Below are 24099 nucleotides of genomic sequence, written 5' to 3' on the forward strand. Positions count from 1 at the left end.
TGGTAATCAAAATGGAAAGGAGAGTCAAAGAGTAGCCAGAGCTTCCACTAGTGACAGAAATGCCCTAGTGCTTTCTGCACTGGTTTGTTTTTAGTGCATTACACGTGAGGTCAGGGAGTTCAGCACCCTTGTTTATCCACAATGGTAAGGCAGACAGTTCATCTGCAGGTCATTATTCAAAGTATTAAAAAACCAAACATTGCATGTTCTCACTCATAGGTGGGAATTGAACAATAAGAACACTTGGACACAGGAAGGGGGACATCACACACCGGGCCTGTTGGGTGGGGGGAGGGGGGAGGGATAGCATTAGGAGATATACCTAATGTAAATGACAAGTTAATTGGTGCAGCACACCAACATGGCACATGCATACATATGTAACAAACCTGCACATTGTGCACATGTACCCTAGAACTTAAAGTATAATAATTAAAAAAAAACACAAAGTATTGACCTTACCTGTGTCTATGAGGCCAAGAACACAGAGAGTGATTGATACATTGACCTTGGCCACTGAATATTCCTTTCTGATGGAGGAGAAGAACCCATCCAAAGCAAACTTGCTTGCAGAATAGGCAGCAACCATTGGATAAGCCACTTTCCCTAAATGATAGATTAAAGAAATGGGTTAATAAGGCTGCCCATTTCAGCTTCTGACAGAGCTGATCTTTATCTGTAGTAGGCTTTGTAACTCCTATGGTGTCCTTTTACCCCTTTGAGTCTTAGTTTCTCTATATTCCCCATGGAAGTTATACTGCTGTGTTGAATTTTGAAAACATTAAGGTCTCGAAGGCATAAGGTGGGATTGGGCTGCAAGACAGCCTTCATTGAAGAGGGACTGTTAGGGTTTTAGTAAGGGTGATAAACAAGCTGGGCTACAAAAGAGCCATGTAATTCCACAGCTGCTAACTCTTCCATCTCTGAACAAAGTGCTGGGGATCCAAGAGTTTGACAAGTGATCTCTGCCAACTCAGTGACCTGTTGACAATGGAAAGGGTATATTTTACTTTCCTTACAAAGGGATTAAAAAGCTGCCTGTCCTGGCCAGGTGTGGTGGCTCACACCTATAATCTCAGCACTTTGGGAGGCCGAGGCGAGCAGATCACTTGAGGTCAGGAGTTCGAGACCAGCCTGACTAACATGATGAAACCCCATCTCTACTAAAAATACAAAAATTAGCTGGGCGCATGCCTGTAGTCCTAGCTATTCTGGAGGCTGAGGCAGGTGAATCGCTTGAATTTGGGAGGCGGAGGTTGCAGTGAGCTGAGTTCGTGCCACCGCACTGCAGCTTGGTGACAGAGAGAGACTCCATCTCAAAAAAACAAAAAACAAAATCCTGTCTTTGCTTTTCTACCCAAAGCCGCTTTTTAAAAAAAACGTTCACCAGACTGATTAATTCTCACTCAAGTTGTTTGGAGGATATGTGGACATATGCCTAACAGGATAAACTATTATTAATACCCTTTTTAGGACAGGAGAGTAGAAGTGACCTGAGACCCTACAGTCTTTACCGAGCATTGTTATAGCAACTACTTTAAAATCCATTTTCTGCTAATTCCAGAATTTGGGTAATTTTAAGATTGATCTTCATTGATTTCCTTTCCTCCTAAGTATGGGTCATATTTACTATTCTTGTATGGGTGTTAATTTTGTATTGTATCCTGGATATTGTGAATGATACATTGCAGGGTGCCTGGATTCTGTCACATTCCTCCAAAGAGTGTTGATTTTTTTTTTAAGTGGCCAGTTAACTTGGGTGAAACTCTGTCTCTTGTAATAAGTATCAGCTGAAATCTCTGTTCAATTATTTGAATCTTAACTTGGCTGCTTGGTTTCTGTGTTGCCCATGCATTGTTCAGAGAACAACTAGAGATTTGGACAGAGCTTATGTATAGGATTCAGTGTTTCTCCACTGTAACTCTCCTTTCCAGCATATCCCCTTTGCATTCCAGCTATTGCGGTAACCCCAACCTCTTCCTTCTAGCTATTCATGTTGGCAAGATGGCAGGTTTCTATCCCAGATATGGCACTGATTGGGGCTGCCCTTAGGCATAAAGCTATACAATTGAGAAACTCGCCTGCTGTCATTTCCTTCTTCCAAGTGTCAATAACCCTCCATTTTCTATGTGCTCTTGGTAAATCTCCAGTGCTTTCAATGGTTGTCGTTGATATTTTGTCAAAAGTTTATAGTTGTAATCTGGGGAAGGATGGTCTTTCAGGTGCCACTCTGCAGTTATTGGAATTGGAATTTCTGTATGTTTCAAATATAATATGTTTTATGTCAAACCAATGAAGAAAGGATGGGTTATTTAATAAAGATGCTGAGAAAGATGGTTAACTAATTGGAAAAAATTAATTCTTTGTTTTATATCATATAGCAAAAAATATTCTAGATGGAAAATGTTAGTAAACAGTGTTATCTACCCAATATCCATTCCTCCTTCTTTAATAATAGAGTCTGATTTTGTTCAGGACAGCAACGTAATCATTTTAAAATGCTCATCTCCCTGAGATTTTCTTGCCCTAATAGGCCATGCGACGTAATAGTTCTGGTCAATGAGAAATCTAACAGATGAGGTTTCTAGGAAAGATATTGATTTCTGATAAATTAGATGGATTCAGGTGGCATGCAACTTTTACATTTTGCCCTTCTCCTTTCCTCCTAATGAACCTCAGATATGATGGCTGGAATTGTAGCAGTCAGTTTGTGAACTTTAGGAAAAGCTAATGTTAATTATAGTGGAACAGAAATGTGGAATGACCTTGGATTCTTGAAGACATCATGTAAGTCCACCAAAAGCAGCCCTAAACTATCACCTGAGAAGGAGGAATCTCTCTTTGTTAAGTTGCAGTGAGGTTTTTGACTTCTTTCTTTCCAACTGGGATGCCCTTTATTTCTTTCTCTTATCTAATTACTCTGGCTAGAACTTCCAGCACTACGTTGAATAAAAGTGGTGAAAGTTGGCATCATTGTCTTGTTCCAAATCTTGGTGGAAAGGCTTTCAATTTTTCCCTGTTCAGTAAGATATTAGCTATAGATTTGTCATATATGACCTTTATCATGTTGAGGTATATCCCTTCTATACCCAATTTGTTGAGGGTTTTTATCATGAAGGGATGTTGCATTTTACCAAATGCTTTTTCATCATCTACTGAAATGATCATATAGTTTTTGTCTTTGATTCTGTTGATGTGATGTATCACATTTATTGATTTGCTTATGTTGAACCATCCTTGCATCTTGGAGATGAATCCTACTTGATCATGATGAATGATCCTTTAAAACGTTGAGTTCTGTTTGCTAGTATTTTGTTGAGGATTTTTGCATCTGTGTTCATCAGGGATATTGGCCTGTGATTTTCTCTTTTTTGTTGTATCTTTAGTTTTGGTTTCAATGTTGGGACACATCCTTAAAGGGAGAAGCCAGTCTCTCCTTCCCACTCATTCGTCCTTCTTGGTGTCTGAAGGTGGATGTAGTGGCTGTGGCTCCAGACCTGTCTTGGACCATGAGGTAAAAGCCACTTGTTGAGATGGCAAAACATTTAGATAGTTTAGATAGAAGGAAGGAACCTGGGTGACCATGGAGCTGCCATACTATACTGGCCCTATACTGCCTACCTTCAGACCTGATTTAAATTTTAACTTACTTGTGTGTGTGTGTGTGTGTGTGTGTGTGTGTGTGTGTGTGTTTTCTGAGGCAGAGTCTTGCTGTGTTGCCCAGGCTGGAGTGCAATGGCATGATCTTGGCTCACTGCAACTTCTGCCTCCCAAGTTCAAGTGATTCTTCTGCCTCAACCTCCTGAGTAGCTGAGATTACAGGTGTGAGCTACCAAACCTGGCTAATTTTTGTATTTTTAGTAGAAACAGGGTTTCACCTTGTTGGCCAGGCTGGTCTTGAACTCCCGACCTCAAGTGATCCATCTGCCTCGGCCTCCCAAAGTGTTGGGATTACAGGCTTGAGCCACCATGCCCGGCCTAAATTCTAACTTATTGAATCCACTATTATTTTAGGTTTTCTGTATCTGAGAGCTGAACTTACTTATTGATAGTTATCCTCACTTCTATGCAGCCCATGTGCCAAAAGAAAGCTGACATCATTCCTAACTGTAGGTGTGAACTTATGTAATCTATTTTATCCCATTCTTCTTACTCATGATTGATACAGGAATGGCCATGTGGCTCATTTTGGACCAATGAGACTTGAAGAAAATTTTGTTGGAGTGTCTCAAAAAGTTATTGTTCTTCTGGAAGAGTTTCTGAGAGTAGCAATCCTCTTTTTCTTCTGACACATTTTTGTGCATTGATATGGGGGCTGGAATTGCTGCAGCTATCTCATTGTCAGCCTGAGGATGAAGCCACACATGGAAGAGAGCAGAGCCAAGAGAATCACGGGGACACTGAGCTTCAGCCAAGTCAACTGTGAAGCCCGCCCTACATCTGGACTTCCAGTTATGTCAATAATTTTCCTTATTGTTTGAGACAAAAATAGATCCACATTACTTATCAGAATAGCATAATAATTAAAAGTATGAGCTCTAGAGTCAGATGACCCAGGTGTGAATCCCAAGTATGCCAATTCTTAGCTGTAATATGTGGATAATAATATAACCAAGCTGAAGTAACCCATGTAATATACTTAGCACAAACTCTGGCACATAGAAAGCATTCAGAAAATGCTATTATTGTTAGCAGTATTAGTATTCAAATTGGTGAGAAAAGTATGAGCTATTTAAAAAATCATGTTGGGACAAATAGCTAGTTACTTGGAGGAAAAAAGTGCCATTCTAATAAATAAATTCAAATTAGATCACAGAGTATATGTGGAAAGTAAAAAACTAAAATAAGCTGTGGGTGAATTTCTAATCTCAAAGTTAGAGATACTTTTAAAAGCATGAAATTGGAGGCGTATACTATGAAGGAAGACATAAATAGGTTGGAATATATAAAATGTGAAAAGCCACAGTGTACTAGAAATGCTTGCCATGGCCTTCCTGCCCTCATCCCTTTCAAAGAGCCTTTATCTTTCTAGCCATGGAAGGTTGGCCCAGTTATCACGAATATGCACACTGGCTTGAACACACATCGTGGTCTCTCTTTCAATAAATTGAAATAAGTGACTAAAAGATTCTGATTGCTGCTGTTGGATTTTGAATGAAAAGGTCATGTAAGGTTGGCACTGGGGTAGCCATTTCAGCCATGGAGAGGGATAAGTAAGCGGAGACAAGTATTCTACAAAAATAAGCAAGCATATGGAGCAAACACAATAACCTCTGAAATTGAGCTAAATAGGAGCTAACATTTATTTAGCTCTTATGTGCCAGTGTAGAGTCTAAAGGATAAATGCTCAAAGTTTCAAGGTTAATGAGTGGGAGAAGCAGGATTCAAACCAGGATTCAAATTTGACTCTAGTGGCCCACACTCTTGAACACTAGGTGGTACTTCCTCTACAGAAGCCACTGTTCTTTATATGAGTGTTTTCCAGGAGCCATGTGTTAAATCCAGTTCTTCCTGCGTTGGTGAGGATTCTCTCTCTTTTGATAGTCGAGTCCAAAATAGGCAAAATTTATGAATAGCAGTATTATTTTCACTTCTAAGCTGACAGATGAGGATACCCATAAATAAACAGGGCTAGTCACTCCTAGTCCCTTTGTATTCATTTCCCAGGGCTGCCATAACAAATTACCATAAACTTGGTAGCGTAGGACTACAGAAATGTGTTCTCTTACAGTACTGGAATCCAGAAGTCCAAAACCAAGTTATCAGCATAGCCATGCTCCCCCAAAAAGCTATAGCAGGGAATCCTTCTTTTGTCTCTTCTAGCTTCTAATGTCTGCTGGCAGTTGGAGCTGAGTTGTGCTGGCAACTCCAGTCTCTGCCTCCATCTTCACATCACTTTCTTCTCTTCTGTCTGTGTCTTTTACTCTTCTTATAAGGTCACTTGTCATTGGATTCAGGGCCTCTCAGATAATCGGGGATGATTTCATCTTGAGATCTTAGTTACATCCTCAAGGACTTTCTATGTGTCCACTTAAGGTCATGTTCACAGGATCTAGGTGGATATATCTTTTGGGGGAGGACCACCATTCAGCCCATTACACACCCCTAGATGACAATAAAGGTATTGACTATGACATTTAATGTGTTTGTTTAGGTGGCAACAGAGACACAGAAGCAAGATATCCTGTGAAGTCATAGTCTGAATTCCTAGAGCAGTTATTTTTATACCAGTTATGGAGCTCATGCATCACATTGCCTATCCTTAGTTATGCCTCAGGTTATGCTCAAGGTACATAGAAGAATCCTAAATGGTTTTGTAGGAGAAGGAGGTAAGTAAGAGAAGAGAGAAAGTGAAAGCAGAAGAAAGGAGAGAAGTAGTGAAGGAGCCAGACATGTCAGAAGACCACCTGAAAAATTCATGACATGGATGCATGTATGGTTTAAAAAAGTTTTTTTTGTTGTTGTTGTTAGAAACAGGGTCTCACTCTGTCACCCACCCAGGCTGAAGTGCTAAAGCACAGTGGTGAGATCATAGCTCATCCTCCCACCCCAGCCTCCTGAGGTGCTGGGATTACAGATGCATGCCACTGTGCTTGGCTAATTTATTTTTTATTTTTTGTAGAGACAACGTCTCACTATGTTGCACAGGCTGGCCTAAAATCCCTGGCATCAAGTGCTCCTCCTGCCTTGGCCTCCCAAAGTACTGGGATTACAGGCATGAGCCACTGTGCCCAGCCTAAAAAAGTTTTTGGTTTTTTATTTATTTATTTTTTTTACGGAGTCTCATTCTGTTGCCAGGTTGGAGTGCAGTGGCGCGATCTTGGCTCGCTGCAACCTACGCCTCCCGGGTTCAAGTGATTCTCCTGCCTCAGCCTCCTGAGTAGCTGGGACTACAGGTGTGTGCCACTATGCCTGGCTAATTTTTGTGTTTTTAGTAGAGACGGGGTTTCACTGTGTTGGCCAGGATGGTCTTGATCTCTTGACCTCGTGATCCGCCCACTTTTAATTGGTGAAAAAAATGAACTATTATGCAAGCATATAAGGTTGGACAAAGACTATTGAAAAACGATTAGCCTTAATTATGAAGACTGTGCATGAGGCACACTGTAACATAATAACATATGGCTATAGCTGTTGTTGACATCTCTCAGATTTTGTGACCTGCTATTGATCTGTAAATGTTTAAGCCAGTACTCAAATTCAATGCACGTAAGGACCATGTGCAAATAAGGACCATTAACCTGCAGATTTGAGCTCTGCCCCTCATTCTTCTAGTCTGTTTATGGACTAGAGGACTGTGCTAAAGCGTTCAGTAGGAAAGAGTGGCTTTATCCATAAATGATATTCATAGTGGGTTTTGAGAATGAGTGTGGGGCAGGAAAGGCATGGTGGCCTAAGCTTGTTGAATATCATCTAGGAACTCCTGAAAGAAATGGGGAGAGGTCTTTGGAAGAGGCTAAAGTCCCACAATGACAGCTGGGTGAGCAGTCACTGTATTATGAATTAAGTCTCTTTAAAACCCAAACTGGCATGACTAAGGAAATCATGTGTTTCAAATCTAAACTGGATGTTTAGGTGAAGAAAGATATTGGACTATCAGGAAACTCCACCTGGAGGAGGTAGGTTGTAAATTCTGCTTGATGAAAGGAAGTACATGAAGGACCAGGGAGGTGGAAGAATGGCTTATACAAAAATTAGAGGCAGGAGTTAGATAGGCAGTGAGAAGCTAGTTAGACAAGGAAAATAATAGCAAAGTTTGTTGCATTTTTTCTTTTACAAAAGTACAGACTTATAAACACTTATCCAAAACTCTTAGAGCCAGATGTATTATGAAATTTTAATTTGTTTTTGGATTTTAGATGGTGATATGGGCATTAATAGATATTACATCGCATCTGCAGTAGGGTTGGAGGAGGCAACCTGTAAGACAGCATGTTATTATTTCTGCACTAAAACCTTGGAAAGTTCATACTGAGATAAAGAAAGGATTTACGTAGCCTCACTTCGGTTCAGGTTAAATTCATTAGGTAGATTTAATTATGAAAAGAAAATCCTTAGTTTTTGGAGTTTTATTATTGTTTCCATTTTTTTCCCATAGCTTTTTGGATTTTGGAATTGCAGATAAGGATTGTGAACCAGTCTAGGCTCACCAAAGGAAGCTGGAACATATATTAAAAAAAAAAAAGCAGAAAAAAAAATGAAGAGAAGAGAGAAAAATCTTCCATTCCCAAAAAACCTTGGTGCATTTAATTAAAGTCTATTTCTATTAACAAGTATGTTCTTAAACATTTTTCCACATAATGCTGATTAGCTTGTGTGAGAAAACCCCTACATTCTGCTCTATGTAAACCATATTTAGAAGTTTCAGAAAGCTGAAAAGGGCAAAATCCCTCTAAAAATCTAGATTTTTATTTTTTAAAAAAGGTTCCATGAGTCAAAAGGCCTGGTCAGAGTGGAGTAAACAACATGTAACAGGATGTTAAAATTTGACTTTTTCTGCTTTCGTTTCAGCTGAGGTTCAAAGGCTGAGAACATCACAGTAATTGGCAAAGTCTTCCACATTCTGAAGGGAGGTTCCAGACCACCTGTGCACTTACAGGGAACATGGAAACACAAACAAACATCCCAAGGAAATAAAGGGGCTGACACTGGGAGGCCAGAGAGGATAGGAGTTAGGGAGAAGAAATTAGCAATGTCTCATTGATCTTCGAAAAAGAAGGGGTGGGGGACTTTCCTCACGTCAGTCTTTGTGAGAGTGACTTCAAAGAGACCTCAGAGAGCTTGTCCCAAAGAGTTTGATGAGCAACAAGGAGGACTGGGGTCTGACTCAATCTGAGAGGCTGTGGCTATGGGCAAAGCCATTGCATAGCCCAAATTGTGTCACACCTATGAAAACTCTCCCTTGTAGGTGGACCTGAAATCCAGCCCACACTCTGCTCACCACCCTGTGGGCCTTGTCCCGGGACTCATCCCTTCTCTTCTGGAGCCATTTCCAATTCTGCCCAAAAGGACAGCCTGAAGTGGTGAGTGTATTCTCTTGTATTCCCACTGTATTCCCAGGGCCCAAAGGAAATAACATAAGCAACTGCTGCCCAAACCACAAGAAGAATTACTAGAATTCCAGAAAGGGCCTCCAAAGAATCCACAAAAGCATGCAATGCAGGAGTCAGATTTGATCATCCACCAAATTGTCAGAGAGCGTGCGTTCTGAATGTCAAGAGAAGACCAATGTATTAGCTGGGTGCCAGCCAAATGAGACCTTTCCTACTCCTATCCTCTTCCCTGCATTCTCCCTTTTCCTTTAACCCGAGACAGGCTAGAGGGGGTCAGGGAGTGGGGAGGAGGTTGGGAAAGAGAGGAAAGAACAAACACATTTCTTACCAACAGCAGGTTCCAGCTTAGCAAGGGGAGAAGCTTTGGTTAAGGTTAAATTGCACATGACTAGACATCTTACCTATTTGGAAATGATACTGTTCTGGGGACTAGAGGCAGCCATAGGATTTTTTATTAACCTGGAGTAACCAGAAAAGTATTGCCATCTGCCCTAGCTCGTGTCCAGGCTCACGGAGGACCTGCGCACAGAACAGGTTTGAACAGGCAGTAGGAGGAAAGAATCAACTTGTTTTCTGATTGCACCCTATGAGATCCACTTGTTAGACTGCCAGTTTTTTTTAAAAATGTGCCAGTGTATGTGCTCAACAAAATTAATAAGTAAATGTACTGTTCTAATATGCATGAAGCAGTCGTGGAATTGAGGGGGTCGGAAGGCTGTGTGTTTCTACCCAAGGTTAAGTTTTGGCTTATGTGGGAGGGTGGGGCCATGATAGCAGAAGAGAAAGATGGCAGCTAGCTTTCTGGGAAGTTTTAGAACACAAAGAAACAGAGCTATGGTGACTATATTTTCTGAAGCAAAATATGGGACACAGAATCTTAGAAGGATGAAGGCAGACATGATGATAAGTGGGACAGAATGTTTGTAACTAGCTCTGTCCCAGAAATGCTGGGACTCAGCCACTGTAGAAACAGCAAGAGCCAGAGAACTGGCAAAGAAGCCATGCACTGAGGCTTGTTAGCCGAATAGAAGAGGTCAAAAGGAGGCCTACGTGCTTTCGTTCATCCTCTCTCTATCCTCCATCCCTAACTGCCTTGCTGAGATTTTGAAATGATTACCAATTCAAAGGTGGATTTTAGACTGCTCTAATTGATTGCTCAGAAGGAAGTGCACAAGGATTGAAAAACTTCATTCCTGCCTGCCTTCACACTTTTAGAGCAACCCCAGGCAAATGAATGAGCCCAAATTTGAGGTACATCAGGCCTAAATGGCTTCAAGGCCAGAGAGTCATCCGGGATCCTGCCCCCCATTTTTCCCAGCTCTTCCTAAAAATCCTTCCTCAGTTGAGACCCTCATGATCTAAACTCTTTAGTTGTTTGGATTGAGTTGGGCTCTCAAGATAAATCCACCTATCTTCTCCATACCCCAGAAGACCTGAGGTGTCATCATAAGTATTGAGACATTCCACAATCCAGTGATAATTGAAGCAATGGAATGAATGGATTTATCCAGGGAAAGTGTGTTGAGTGAAAAGAGAAGAGGGTTTAGGATAGAAAAATCCTGAGGAAACCAACAATTAAGGTTGGAGAATTGCCAAGAAACCTAAGAGACTGAGAGGGGACAGTTAAGGTGGCCAGAGAAAACCCAGGGCAAAGTTTTGGCTGATCACTAGGAAAGAGCGTTTGGTGTTGAAACAGCACAAAAATGTAACACCGATAAATAAGATAAAACTTTTACTAAATTTCACAAGGTGACTTTGGCAAGAATATTTCTATGCAGGTATGGGGCCTGTTGACAGGATGTGAAATGGAGTTCTTCCTAAAGTCTCAGAGTATCAGCACATCTTCTAAGGCAAGAATAAAAGAATAGATTTGAAGAATATCCACAGTTGAAGGGTGGGCCCAAACCAGTTCTGCCTGCATTGCCTAATCACCCGTGCCTAGCCTAAATCACCCTTGGATAAGAGGGAGTTCTCAGTGTCCTGTGCCTATATCCACTGATGCTCAGGGCAGTTTCATCCCTCTGCTCCTAAGCCATATGAGAGGGGCCTCAACAGCATTATTTGGAGAACTTTTAATATGTCCCCTGGAGTTCAGGGACTGGAATTTGACTCACATCTAAAGTCTAAAGGCAACAGGGAGGGCTGAAACTGCCCTTGCTTGAGAAAAAAGCTGAGTGCATTGTGGCATCAACCATGTAGTCCAAGGATTGGTTTCCCAGAGGCCCAATGTGGATCCTGTGGATGGGGGCTGCCCTGGGGTCACCTGCCCAGGGATGGTGGGGTAGACTGGGCCAAGTGGGCTGGGCTGATTGAAGCCTAGGAACTGAGGAGAAAGCTGAATTGAAAATAATGAGCTGGAGAAGGCATTGTTCACACAAAGGGAACTGCAGGGGGAATGGGCGGCAGCAGTGGGGTCTCTTGAAGGGGATCTCCGAAGAACCCAGAAAAAGCCCCACAGAATTCAATTTCATACGTCCTCCAAGCCACTAGACTCCCAGGATGGGTTTTTTTTTTTTTTTTTGCTTTTGAAATAATTTCAAACTTAAAGAAAAGTTGCAAGAATAGTACACACAACCTATTTTTTTTTTTTTCTGCTGAGCCATTTGAGGGTAATAGCTGTAATTGAGGTCATTGCTGACCTCATGTCCCATCTCCCCCAAATACTTAGTGTTCATTTCTTACACAGAGGGACACTGTCCTACATAATCACAATACAGTCATCAAAATGAGGGAATTTATTAGTTTCCTAGGGCTGTCATAACAAATTACCACAAACTGGGTGGCTTAAGACAACAGAAATGTATTCTCTCACAGTGCTGGAGTCAAGAAGTCTGAAATCAATGTGTTGGCAGGGCCACATTCCCCCCAAAGACTCTGAGGGAGAGTGCTTCCTTGCCTCTTCCAGCTTCTAGTGGCTGCCGGCATTCCTTGTGGCTACGTCACAATCTCTACTTTCCATCTTTACGTGGCTTTTTCTTCTCTCTGTCTGTGTCTTCTCTTCCTCTGACTCTATAAGGACATTTGGCAGTGGATTAAGAGCCCACTTGGCTAATCCAGGATGATCTCATCACAAGATCCTTAACTTAATTACATCTGCAAGGACCCTTTGTCCAAATAAGGTTGCATTCACAGGTTCAGGCAGGTAGGATGTAGATACATCTTTTTTGGGGCCACTATTCAACCCAGTACAGTAACACTGACATATCCATGTTATCTAATCCACAGACCCTATTCAAATTTTGTCATGTGTGCCAATAATATCCTTTATTGCAAGAGGATCCAATCGAGGATCATGTGTTGGCATTTAGTTGTCATGACTCTTCAGTTGCCTTTGCTCTGCAATGATTGTGCAGTCTTTCCTTTATTTTCATGACCTTGGCACTGTTGGAGAGTACAGCCAGTTATTTTGTACAAGCTGATACGCCGAAGCTGGCTCATACTAGATTGTGAGAGCTGATGGTTAAATGTTTATAAATTTTGCAAGCAAGAGAATGTCATGTGGATATGGTCATCATGGGAGTGTTGATTCCATGGAAAGGCTACAAATCAGGGCTTTTGATTCTTCCTTTCTGGATAGCTTGTTGTTAAACATTTACCAGTGCGCTATTGATGGATGTCCCTTAGCTTGGATTTATCTGGTGTTTCCTCATGATTTGATTCAGGTTATGCATTTTGGCAGGTTCACAGAAGTAACTTTTGTTCTTCACGTTGCACCCCATCAAGTGATACATGTTTTCAATTTATTCCATTACTGGTGATGTTAATAAACCATGATCATTTGAATCACGTGCCGGCTATCAGGTTTCTCTTCTGTAAAATTACTCTTTTCCCCGTTATAATCAGTAAGTTTTTTTTTTTTTTTTTGGGTGGTACTTAAAAAAAACTATCTTAACCATTTTTTAAATTATACTTTAAGTTCTGGGGTACATGTGCATGACATGCAGGTTTGTTACATAGTTATACATGTGCCATGTTGGTTTGCTGCACCCATTAACTCATCATTGACATTAGATATTTCTCCTAATGCTATCCTTCTCCCAGCCAATCTAGAACTAGAAATACCATTTGACCCAGCAATCCCATTACTGGGTATATACCCAAAGGATTATAAATCATGCTATAAAGACACATGCACACATATGTTTATTGCGGCACTATTCACAATAGCAAAGACTTGGAACCAATTCAAATGTCCATCAATGATAGAGTGGATTAAGAAAATGTGGCACATATACACCATGGAATACTATGAAGCCATAAAGAAGGATAAGTTCATGTCCTTTGCAGGGACATGGATGAAGCTGGAAACCATCATTCCCAGCAAACCATCACAAGGACAGAAAACCAAACACTGTATGTTCTCACTCATAAGTGGGAGCTGAACAATGAGAATACATGGACACTGGGAGAGGAACATCACATGCCGGGGCCTATCTTAACCGTTTTTAAGTGGACAGTTCAGGGGCATTCAGTGTATTCATATTACTGTGCGACCATCACCACCATCCATCTCCAGAACTCTTTTCATGTAGCAAAACTAACTATACCCATAAAACAATAACTCCACATTCTCTCCTTTCCCAGCCCCTGGCAACCACCCTTCTACTTTCAACTTTGTATAACTTTCACCACTCTAAGAACTTCATATAAGTGGAATCATACAGTTTCCTCCTATTGCAAACCAATACCACAGGGTTCATTCTCTTTCTGTGGCTGGCTTATTTCCCTTTGCATAATGTTCTCAAGGTCCAGCCATGTTGTAGCATGTGTCAGAATTTTTTTCCTTTTAAAGATTGAATAATATTCCATTGTATATACGTACTATATTTTGCTTATCCATTCATCTACTGATAGACACTTGGGTTGCTAATAGTGAAACATACAGTGTTTTTGCTATTACAAATACTGTTCTTGTGAACATGGATATACGAGTATCTCTTTGAGACCCTGCTTTCTTTTCTTTTCTTTCCTTTTTTTTTTTTTTTTTTTTGAGATGGAGTCTCACTATGTCACCCAGCCTGGAGTGCAGTGGTGTGATCTCGGCTCACTGCAACCTCCGCCTCCCAGGTTCAAGTGATTCTCCTGCCTCAGCCTCCTGAGAAGCTGGGATTACAGGCACCTGCCACCATGCCCAGCTAATTTTTGTATTTTTACTAGAGGCAGGGTTTCACCATATTGGCCAGGCTGGTCTCAAACTCCTGACCTCAGGTGATCTGCCCACCTTGGGATTACAGGCGTGAGCAACCGCACCTGGCTTCCTGCTTTCAATTCTTCTGTGTATATACCCAGGAATAGAATTTCTGGATCACATGATAATTCTATTTTAAATTTTCTGAGGTACTGCCATACTATTTTTCATAGTGACTGTACCATTTTACATTCCAATCAACAGTACACAGCATTCCAATTTCCCCACATTCTCACCAATACTTGCTATTTCTGTTTTCTGGGGGGTGTGGGGGATAGTAGCCACCCTATTGCTGTGAGGTGGTATCTGATCTCATTGTAGTTTCAATTTGCATTTCTCTAATGATTAATGATGTTTAGCATCTCTTCATGTGCTTACTGGCCACTTGTTTGTCTTCTTTGGTAAAATGTTTATTCAAGTTCTTTGCCCGTTAAATTTTTTTAAAAATTTAAGTTGATAAGTAATATTTGTATATAGTTATGGGGTACCTGTGATATTCTGCTACATCCATAGAATATGTAATGATCAAGTAAGGGTATTTAGGATATCCATCATCACAAGCATTTATTATTTCTGTGTTGAGAACATTTCAAGTCCTCACTTACTTTGAAATGTACAATACATAGTTACTAACTGTAGTCACTCTACTATCGAACATTAGAAATTATTCCTTCTAACTGCATATTAGTAATCAGTAACCAACCCCTCTTCACCCTCCTGCCCACACACTGACATCCTTCCCAGTCTCTGTTAACTATCATTCTACTCTCTACCTTCATGAGATAAACCTTTTTAGTTCCCTCACATGAGTGAGTACATGCAGTGTTTGTTTTTGTGTCTGACTTATTTCATCTAGCATAATGACTTTCAGTTCCATCCACATTACTGCAAATGACTGGAGTTGCATATATCTCTTTGATATATTGATTTTCTTTTCTTTCTTTCTTTTTTTTTTTTTTTTGAGGTGGAGTCTAACCCTGTCTCCCAGGCTGGAGTGCAGTGGCACAATCCTGGCTCACTGCAACCTCTGCCTCCTGGGTTCAAGTGATTCTCCTGTCTCAGCCTCCCAAGTAGCTATAATCCCAAGTAGCTGGGATTACAGGCATAGGCCACCACGCCTGGCTAATTTTTGTGTTTTTAGTAGAGGCGGGGTTTCACCGTGTTGGCCAGGTTGGTCTTTAACTCCTGACCTCAAGTGATCTGTCCACCTTGGCCTCCCAAACTGCTGGGATTAGAGGCATAATCCATTTCACCTGGCCAATTTTCTTTGTCTTTGATAAATACCCAATAATAGGATTGCTGGGTCATATGATAGTTCTATTTTTAGTTTTTTTGAGAAATCTCCAAACTATTATCTATAGTGACTGTAATAATTTACATTCCCACCAACAGTATATTAAAGAGTTCCCTTTTCTCTGCATCCACACTAGTATCTGCTATGTTTTGTCTTTCTGATAATAGCAATTTGATAAGATGATATCTCATAGTAGTTTTAATTTGCATTTTCTTAATGATTAGTGATGTTGAGCATTTTTCATATACTTGTTAACCATTTATATGTTTTATGTCTTTTTTTGAGAGATGTCTGTTCAGGTCTTCTGCCCATTTTAAAATCAGATAGTTTTTTTTCCTATTGAGTTATTTGAGTACCTTGTATATTTTGGATATTAGTCCTTGTCGGATGAATATTTTGCAAATATATTCTCCCATTAAACAGGTTGTCTTTTCACTCTGTTGATTGTTTCCTTTGCTATGCTGAAGATTTTTAGTTTAATATAGTCCTCTTTGTCTATTTTTGTTTTTGCCTGTGCTTTTGGGGTCTTAGTCATAAAGTATTTGCCTAGACCAATGTCATGGAATGTTCTCCCTACATTTTCTTCTGGTTTCATAGTTTCAGGTCTTACATTTAAGTCTTTAATCTGTTGGGCATTAATTTTTGTATATGGTGAGAGATAGAGATCTAGTTTCATTCTTCTGCATATGAATATTCAGTTTTTCCAGCACCATTTATTGAAGAGACTGTCCTTTCCCCAATGCATGTTCTTGGTGCCTTTGTTGAAAATCACTTGGCTGTAAATACATGGGTTTATTTCTGGGTTCTCTATTCTTGTCCATTGTTTTGTCTATTTTCCTACCAATACCATGCTGTTTTGGTTACTATAGCCTTTAATATATTTTCAAGTCAGGTAGTGTATTACTTGCAGTTTTGTTCTTTTTGCTTAGGATTGCTTTGGCTATTTGGGTCCCTACACATTTTAGGTATTTTTTTTTCTATTTCTGTGAAAAATGTCATTGGTATTTTGATAGGAATTGCATTGAATCTATAGATTGCTCTTAGTATTATGGTCATATTAACAACGTTAATTATTCTAATCCATGAGCATGGGATATATTTCCATTTGTTTGTGTCCTCTTCCATTTCTTTAATGGGTGTTTTATAGTTTTTCCTGTAGAGGTCTTTCACCTCCTTGGTTAAATTTATTCCTAGGTGTTTTTTTTTTTTTTTTTCTGTAGCTGTTGTAAATGGCTTTTTTTTTTTTTTTTCAGATTGATCGCTGTTAGCATATGGGGACACTGTTGATTTTTGTATATTGAGTTTGTATACTGCAACTTTACTGAACTTGTTTATCAGTTATAAGAGTTTTTTTGTGGAGTGTTTAGGCTTTTCTGATTATAAAATCATGTCATGTGAATGAGTGAAAATTTGACTTCCTGTTTTCTAGTTTGGATGTCTTTTATTTCTTTCTCTTGCCTGATTGCCCTGGCTAGGACTTCCCGTACTATGTTGAATAAGAGTGGTGAAAGTGGGCGTCCTTGTTTAGTTCCAATTATTAGAGGAAAGGTTCCCAGTTTTTCCCCATTCAGTATGATGTTAGCTGTGGGTCTGTCATATATCCTTTGCCCATTTATGAATCAGGTCGTTTGTGGTGTTTTTGGTTGTTGTTGTACAGGGTAGTACTTTGAGACTATGTAAATACCCTCTTCCTTGTTTAACTTTTACCCACTACTTTCAGCATCCTTTGTTGCTTCCTGGCTGAATTATTACAATTATGGTTACCAAATGGTGATTTTCTAAGTTCATCATTTTGTATCATTTGGCTTTCCACTTCATGAAAAATCTTTCCCCTCTCTTGATTTATTTATTCATGCATTTATTTATGATTTCATGGACTTATTTCCTATTTTTGCAATGGGTGATAATCTGTTACTATTATTTGTTTTGATGCCCGAATGGTTCTAGGTTTGGCTAGTGGGATCCCTTTAAAGTTAGCCTCTGTGTCCTAGTAATGTGTGCCTATTATCCTTTGAGCAGTTCTGTACTTACTGGCAGAACAAGATTTTCAGGCTTATCTTGTACCTTTCTTGCCACTGCCCTGGAATCAATCATTGCTCTAAGAAGCCTTGGTGGTTTGTTGTTGTTGTTGTTGTTGTTGTTTTTTAGTGGAGAATGATACTTAGAAAACAAGATCTGGGCACCAAGTGTGCTCCCAGGTCCTGTTAGTGGATAGAGTGAGTGAATACATGCATGTATATGTAGATGCACATCTATATTTATATATCTGTCCTTGTATATTAAACAACTATTAATTCATACCCACACTTCCAATTGCAATCCAACACTAGAGGATTCATTCTCATTTTCTTCCTTTTCGTATTTGTAACATTGACAGTGAGAACCTGGGGCTTCCAAGATCTGCAATATGTATTACTTATGTGATTAATGCTCCCGTATGTGATCATTCTTCATTTGGCCTCTTCATCCTACCTGCGTTCTGACACCCCAGTGCCAGGCTACATGAATGCCTGGTGAATGCTTTCTTCACCCTATGTCAGGCTGCCCATGGAAGGCCCCCTTGCAGATGCCCTCATCACCCCCCTTAGTTCTGATACCCTGTGCCAGGTGCCACATGAATAACCTTCTTGGCCCACTTGGGCTCTGAAACTTCACACTAGGCCACCACTGCTGCCCCACGTGAGGATGCCATCCTCATCTCACTCAGTCTCTGATGTCCCAAACCTGCTCCGTGACACAAACCTGTCCCATCCTGCTCAAGTTTTTCAATCTGTGCTGCCACCTTCCTGCCCCGTGAAGATGCCTATCTTGCTTGGCCTCTATGAGTGGCTTTTAGATTGAATTATTCAGAGCCAAGGATGCTAAAAAATGCTCGACAATGCATCAGACAGTCCCACACAATGAAGAATTGTCCCTCACCAAAGGCCAATAGTATCCTTATTAAGAAGCCCTGACATGAAGGCCTAGAAACAGAAAGGAAATATGGAGGGAAAATATGACTGTGAGTCTCCAACACAGTTTAAGGAAAGACGTGAAGCCAGAAATCCAGGTACTAGCAAGTCATTTTATCATTTGTTCATTCAAGAAGAATGTGTTGATTATTTGCAAAATTTGTTAGCTCCAGGGAATCAGAGATGAATGAACAATGTGCCTGCCTTTAAGGAGAGCACAGCCTAGTCGCTGTGGGTGAAATGCTGTATTTCAACAGCTTTCAGAGGCAAGCAGTTGTAAAACATACTACTATTTTGTATACCAAGAAATAAAAACCCTTCCAATAGATCTGTAACATGATTTTTATCCCTTAGAGTATTTGTTTTATGTTTGTTGCTACTTAGGTTGTTTCTAGTTTTTGTTTGTTTGTTTTTACAACTATAAACAATACAGTAACAACTTGGCTTTCACTAGAATGTGGGTGCACAACAGGTATCTTGCCTTGGCCTTCTTGCTCCCTGCCATAGCCTTGGCACCCGGCATAGTGCCCGACTCAGAGTTGACCCTCATGCATATTTTTTGAATGAATGAATGAATGACTATATTTGGGAAGCACTTGTTCAAGTTTGTTTATAGAATAAACTTCTCAGACATGAAGTTATGCTCTCTCTCCCCAACCATTCCTCTTGAAGTACTTAAGCAAACTTCTACTTATGGAAATCAATACAGGCAGCCCTCTGTATCCATGGGTTTTGCGTTTGTGGATTTAACCAACCATGGGTTGAAAATATTCAGGAAGTAATTTTGTGTCTGTATTGAACACATACACAATTTTAAAATCTTGTCATTATTCCTTAAATAATACAAGATAACAGCTATTTACATAGCATTTACATTGTATTAGGTATTATAAGTCATCTAGAGAGGATTTAAAGTATCCAGGAGGATGTGCCTAAGTTACATGCAGATACTATGCCATCTCACACAAGGGACTTGAGCATCCATGGATTTTGGTATCTGTGGGAGGTCCTGGAACCAATCCATTGAAGATATTGAGGGTGTATATGATTATATTCAAAAGAAGGAAGCACAGCAAGAAGCAAATAATTCTGAGATGAATTTCTCATAAAAGGTTATGAAAAGAGGCACAAAGCAATGGAAAAAACAACACTCCCAACAACTTATTGAAATATTTCTGTGATTATAAAAGTTACACATGCATGCATACACACACAATGAAAATTTGGAAAATGAAGGAAAATATGCAGCTAAAAATAAAAATCATTCATTGTTCTGTAGTTTAGATATAATCATGCTAATATTTTGGAAAATGTCCTTCCAGAGATATAGATATAGCTATGGATACAGATACAGATATAAATATATATATATAGTACAACTAGTTATTTTCCTACTGCCAGACATTTAGGTTACTTCCAATGTTTTGCAATTTAAAAAATCCTACAACAAATGTTTTTGTACCTAAATCTGTGACTAATTTAATAGTTATTTCCTTGATATATTCTTGCACTTAGACTGGGTGAAATAAAGGAAACATTCTTTTTTTTTTTTTGAGATGGAGTTTCACTATGTTGCCCCAGTCTGGAGTGCAGTGGTGCGATCTTGGCTCACTGCAACTTCCTCCTCCCAGGTTCAAGCGATTCTCCTGCCTCAGCCTCCCAAGTAGCTGGGACTACAGGCACCCACCACCTCGCCCGGCTAATTTTTGTATTTTTAGTAGAGACAGGGTTTTGCCATCTTGGCCAGGCTGGTCTCAAATGCCTGACCTCGTGATCCGTCTGCCTCAGCCTCCCATAGTGCTGGGATTACAGGCGTGAACCACTGTGCCCAGCCAAAGGAAACATTCTTAAGGCTTCTGGTACATATTTCCAAATTAGCTTAGACAAAATGACAAATAAAGACTTAGACTTTAAAAAATACACAAAAACAAACAATTAAATGAATATAAGAATTACGCATTTTTCCTACTCTGACTACAGTCATCTCTCAGTATTCAAAGGGGGATTGGTTCCAGAATCTTCTGTGGATACCAAAATCCATAGATACTCAAGTCCCTCATATATAAAATGATGTAGTATTTGCCTATTACCTATGCACATCCTCCTGTATACTTTAAATCATCTTTAGATTACTTATAATACCTAATTTGGTGCCTACACCTTATATCATTTCTGTGAATTCAACATAGTACCCAGCACATGGCAAATTCAAGTTTTGCTTATTAGAACTCTGTTAATTTATTTCCCCCCATTTTATTTTTTTTTGATCCACATTTGGTTGAATCCACAGATGTAGAACCTAGGCATACAGAGTGCTGGCTGTATACTGATCTTGTCCTTTTTCTTTTCTTTTTCTTATTGTTAAGAAATTCAAGTGCCAATATTGAAGCTTAAGCACAGGATCTATACTGAGTCTAATTTGGGCACATTTATATTCTCCTTTCCTTAAGACCTAGTTTTCTGTTTGTGTTTTTCCAAATAGAATGTATTTGTTGTAAGCCTTCTCAAACTCCTTGGTAAGGAAACATAAAGATACACATGATGGTAGAACCTTGCTGTTTCCATCCACAAGTGCACTTGAATGAAACCTGTGGTCTAGCAGGGATAAATAACCTCGACTACCTAAGTTCAGCCTAGCCTTTCCAGAAGAGAACATGAAGCAACAATGATTACAGGTAGCATTATATTATTCTCAACCTGCACAAAATTGTCACTGTCTTCATCAAAGAGTCTTCTTCCCTTTCAAATCTCCCCCACTCCTTTCTTTTTGGGGACGATGCAGAACTGAATTCCTAGACAAATCTAGCAGATTCTGTCTCAATCCTCACAGTGTTCCCCAAACATGATCTTTAAAATTTAGACAACAATGATTATATTTTATAGAATAAATTTTCTGGAATTTTTATGCCCAGGTTGCTGATTTTACTCTGATCTCCTTCTTGGCATTCTTATAGGCCCTATGGATGACACGTCTACACACACACATACCTCACCTCTGCATACTTCTACCCATCCCTCCAGCACACAGTTCAACCCTGTGCAGCCGTCACTACTCCCCATCCCTCATGTAAATGCTTATGTTCACATGGATAAACACTTCCACTCACCTCAGAAATCCTGGTTCCTGAAGATTATTTCTGAGGTAATTGGATTTAAGGGTAAAGAGGCATCTTTTCTTAGAAAAATGAGAACAATTGTGGTGAGGGATAAATTGCCCCTTTCCACTCTAGTTCTGAGGCCCATTCATAATCTGGAGTTTGGATTCCCCCCGCCTCCAATACCCTGAGGCATAGCCATACATTGAGACATCGGCCCACCTTTCAGGAAGAAGTGGGTATGCCAGAACTGAAGGCGGGGGATGACATTAACATGTGTATGTCCTTGTCTATGCAAAACATCATTATAGGTCTTCCAAGTCCTGTTAGTTGATATGTGTAGTTGAAAAACCTGTTTTCTTCCCCCCTTCATAATGTTGAATTTTTGAAATAGGTTTAGACCACACAGGCAGACCTCCACTGACAAATAGGTTAAGATCCAGCAAGTGACTTCATCTGTTGGTTTGAGTTTTCCCACAAAGCACTGTCTTATGAGTGTTTGCCCCAGGCTAGTCAACTCGAAGTGCCTGAAAGACTGCATGCGTACATTAAAAAACAGTATGAAACAATGCTGCGAATGAGTAAAACAGAAAAAAAGGAATACATTTGAATAAGACTATCTATATGTAGGGAAAGTTGATTTTTTAAAAAGATTTACTTGGAGAAAAGTGAATAGTTAACTGGAGACACTTATGGAGCTTCTCAAGAGAAGTCTGATTCAAAGGTTATTGACAAGGTTCTTTTATTCCTTCTGATCTATTTTCATTTTGAATATTTAAAGCAACTGAGTCTTTTATGATGTCCAATTTCCCTTCAAAGTATACCTTGCATTTTCCTTGATCCAGAAAGATTACTATCCCTACACGTATGCTTGCCGAGTATGTTTAACATTTGTGTTATTAGTAGTTATGAGTAGTATGAGTAGTATTAGTAGTATTTGGATTACCAATAAACCCAAAAAAGAGAAATGATGAGGAATTCGGATTTCTAAAGTTAACTTACCAAAATGTAGTAGATAAAGACAAAGAAGAAACATTGAAATGGCTCTGGTGAGTTCTGAAAAAGACTTCATAGGAGGTAGGGGGCTAAGTAGATTTTGAGAGGAGAAAGGAGCAGAGGAAGACAGGGTTTGTCCATGGTTCCTCTCAGGGGCATAAAGCAGGTGGAGAAATGGCTTATATGCTCAGTTCTAGCTGCCATGTGTGCAACTGATGACACACGCCACAGTGATGGGATTCACCAAGCCCAGGAGCCCGAAAATGAAACCAACTTTACTTTTCTAATATTGAACCTAAGATGACCTATTTTGACTCATGTCAGATAAACTTTTTTCCAGATGTTTTCAAATGTTCTCTGCCCACTCCAGTGATTTTTTTTTAGTCAAATTCAAGTATTAATATTTCTACTTTGGTTTGTTTCACAAATGCTATTTAGGTATTCTCTTTCCATTCTTTCTCCTACCCCACTGTCCCCTGCACGCACTGCCTGATGGAAGGACTTTGTTTTTTGTGAAGGACCTTGAATGTGAGAGGGAATGAGTCGTGTGTGTGTGTGTGTGTGTGTGTGTGTGGTTCACATGTGGGATGGCCTGGAGGGTATACTTTTTTCTAGTCTTAGGTGTTTTTTAGCATGGGTGATGTGGGAGAGATTGCTAGTTATTTATCAATGTCAATGTCTTTTACAGAAATAGAACTCCTGATTTTTAGTTGGACACATATTCCCTTTGAATAAAGATAACAATTGCAGCCAGCTGTGGCAGAAGAAAAGTGTACACCTTCCAGGTCGTATCCTTCTTTTTTCATTTTCTTGAGTTAGAATTCAGACATGCCAATGAGCCATCTTGGACATGCAGGTGTAAACAAGCACTCTAGGAATGGTGGTTCTGAGATAGAAGGCCTCCTGGACAGCCTCATAGGACAGAACTACCATATCAGATAGCCCTGGACTGCCTATCCAGCGTGTTTTGTGTGAGATAAATAAATTTAGATTTGCTTAAGCCACTGTAAATTCGGGTCTTCGTTACAGTAGCTGAACTTACATCCTAACTAGCAAGTGGTGGAAGGAGAGGAGGCTAATCAATGTAACGGGATGTTACACATACAAGAAACTTGCTCAATAGGTGCCAAGAAAAGGTGGTGAATAGTGGATAGATGTGGACTACAAGGAGGTTTCCAGAAGCAGCAGTATTGTCTTTGTTAATGCTACAGAGGTAACCAACCCTTTAAGGAACATATTAGAAGTATAGTATTCCCATGTAATGCAATACCCAGAAATGCATTGTGGATAAAAACAATTCTTTATCACTGAAACTCAACAAACAATTTAATGTATTCCCTAGAAGAAATGATTAAAACTCCATCCCAGTACTGTTTGGCTGACCTTAAGATCAACTTGATGTTTAGCATCCCATATTTATAGAGTTTAGATTTTAAAGAGGAAGGATTAATGAACATGTTTACTGACTGATTAAAAGAATACATCATAAAGCAGAGAATGTTCTTCAGTTGTGGCAAGACAG

The 24099-nt window shown here is 39.8% G+C and overlaps 1 protein-coding gene across 1 annotated transcript in view; it reads right to left on the reverse strand.

Moving 5' to 3' along the window:
* Positions 1-24099, reverse strand: part of HSD11B1 (hydroxysteroid 11-beta dehydrogenase 1) — a 30218-nt gene that overhangs the window by 1867 nt on the left and 4252 nt on the right. Inside the window, exon 5 of the mRNA XM_032136895.2 lies at positions 463-606. Within this exon, the coding sequence (XP_031992786.1) occupies positions 463-606 (144 nt within the window). The remainder of the gene's footprint in view (positions 1-462; positions 607-24099) is intronic.

The sequence above is a fragment of the Hylobates moloch genome, unplaced genomic scaffold (assembly GCF_009828535.3).
Source record: "Hylobates moloch isolate HMO894 unplaced genomic scaffold, HMol_V3 SCAFFOLD_18, whole genome shotgun sequence".
Taxonomy (NCBI): domain Eukaryota; kingdom Metazoa; phylum Chordata; class Mammalia; order Primates; family Hylobatidae; genus Hylobates; species Hylobates moloch.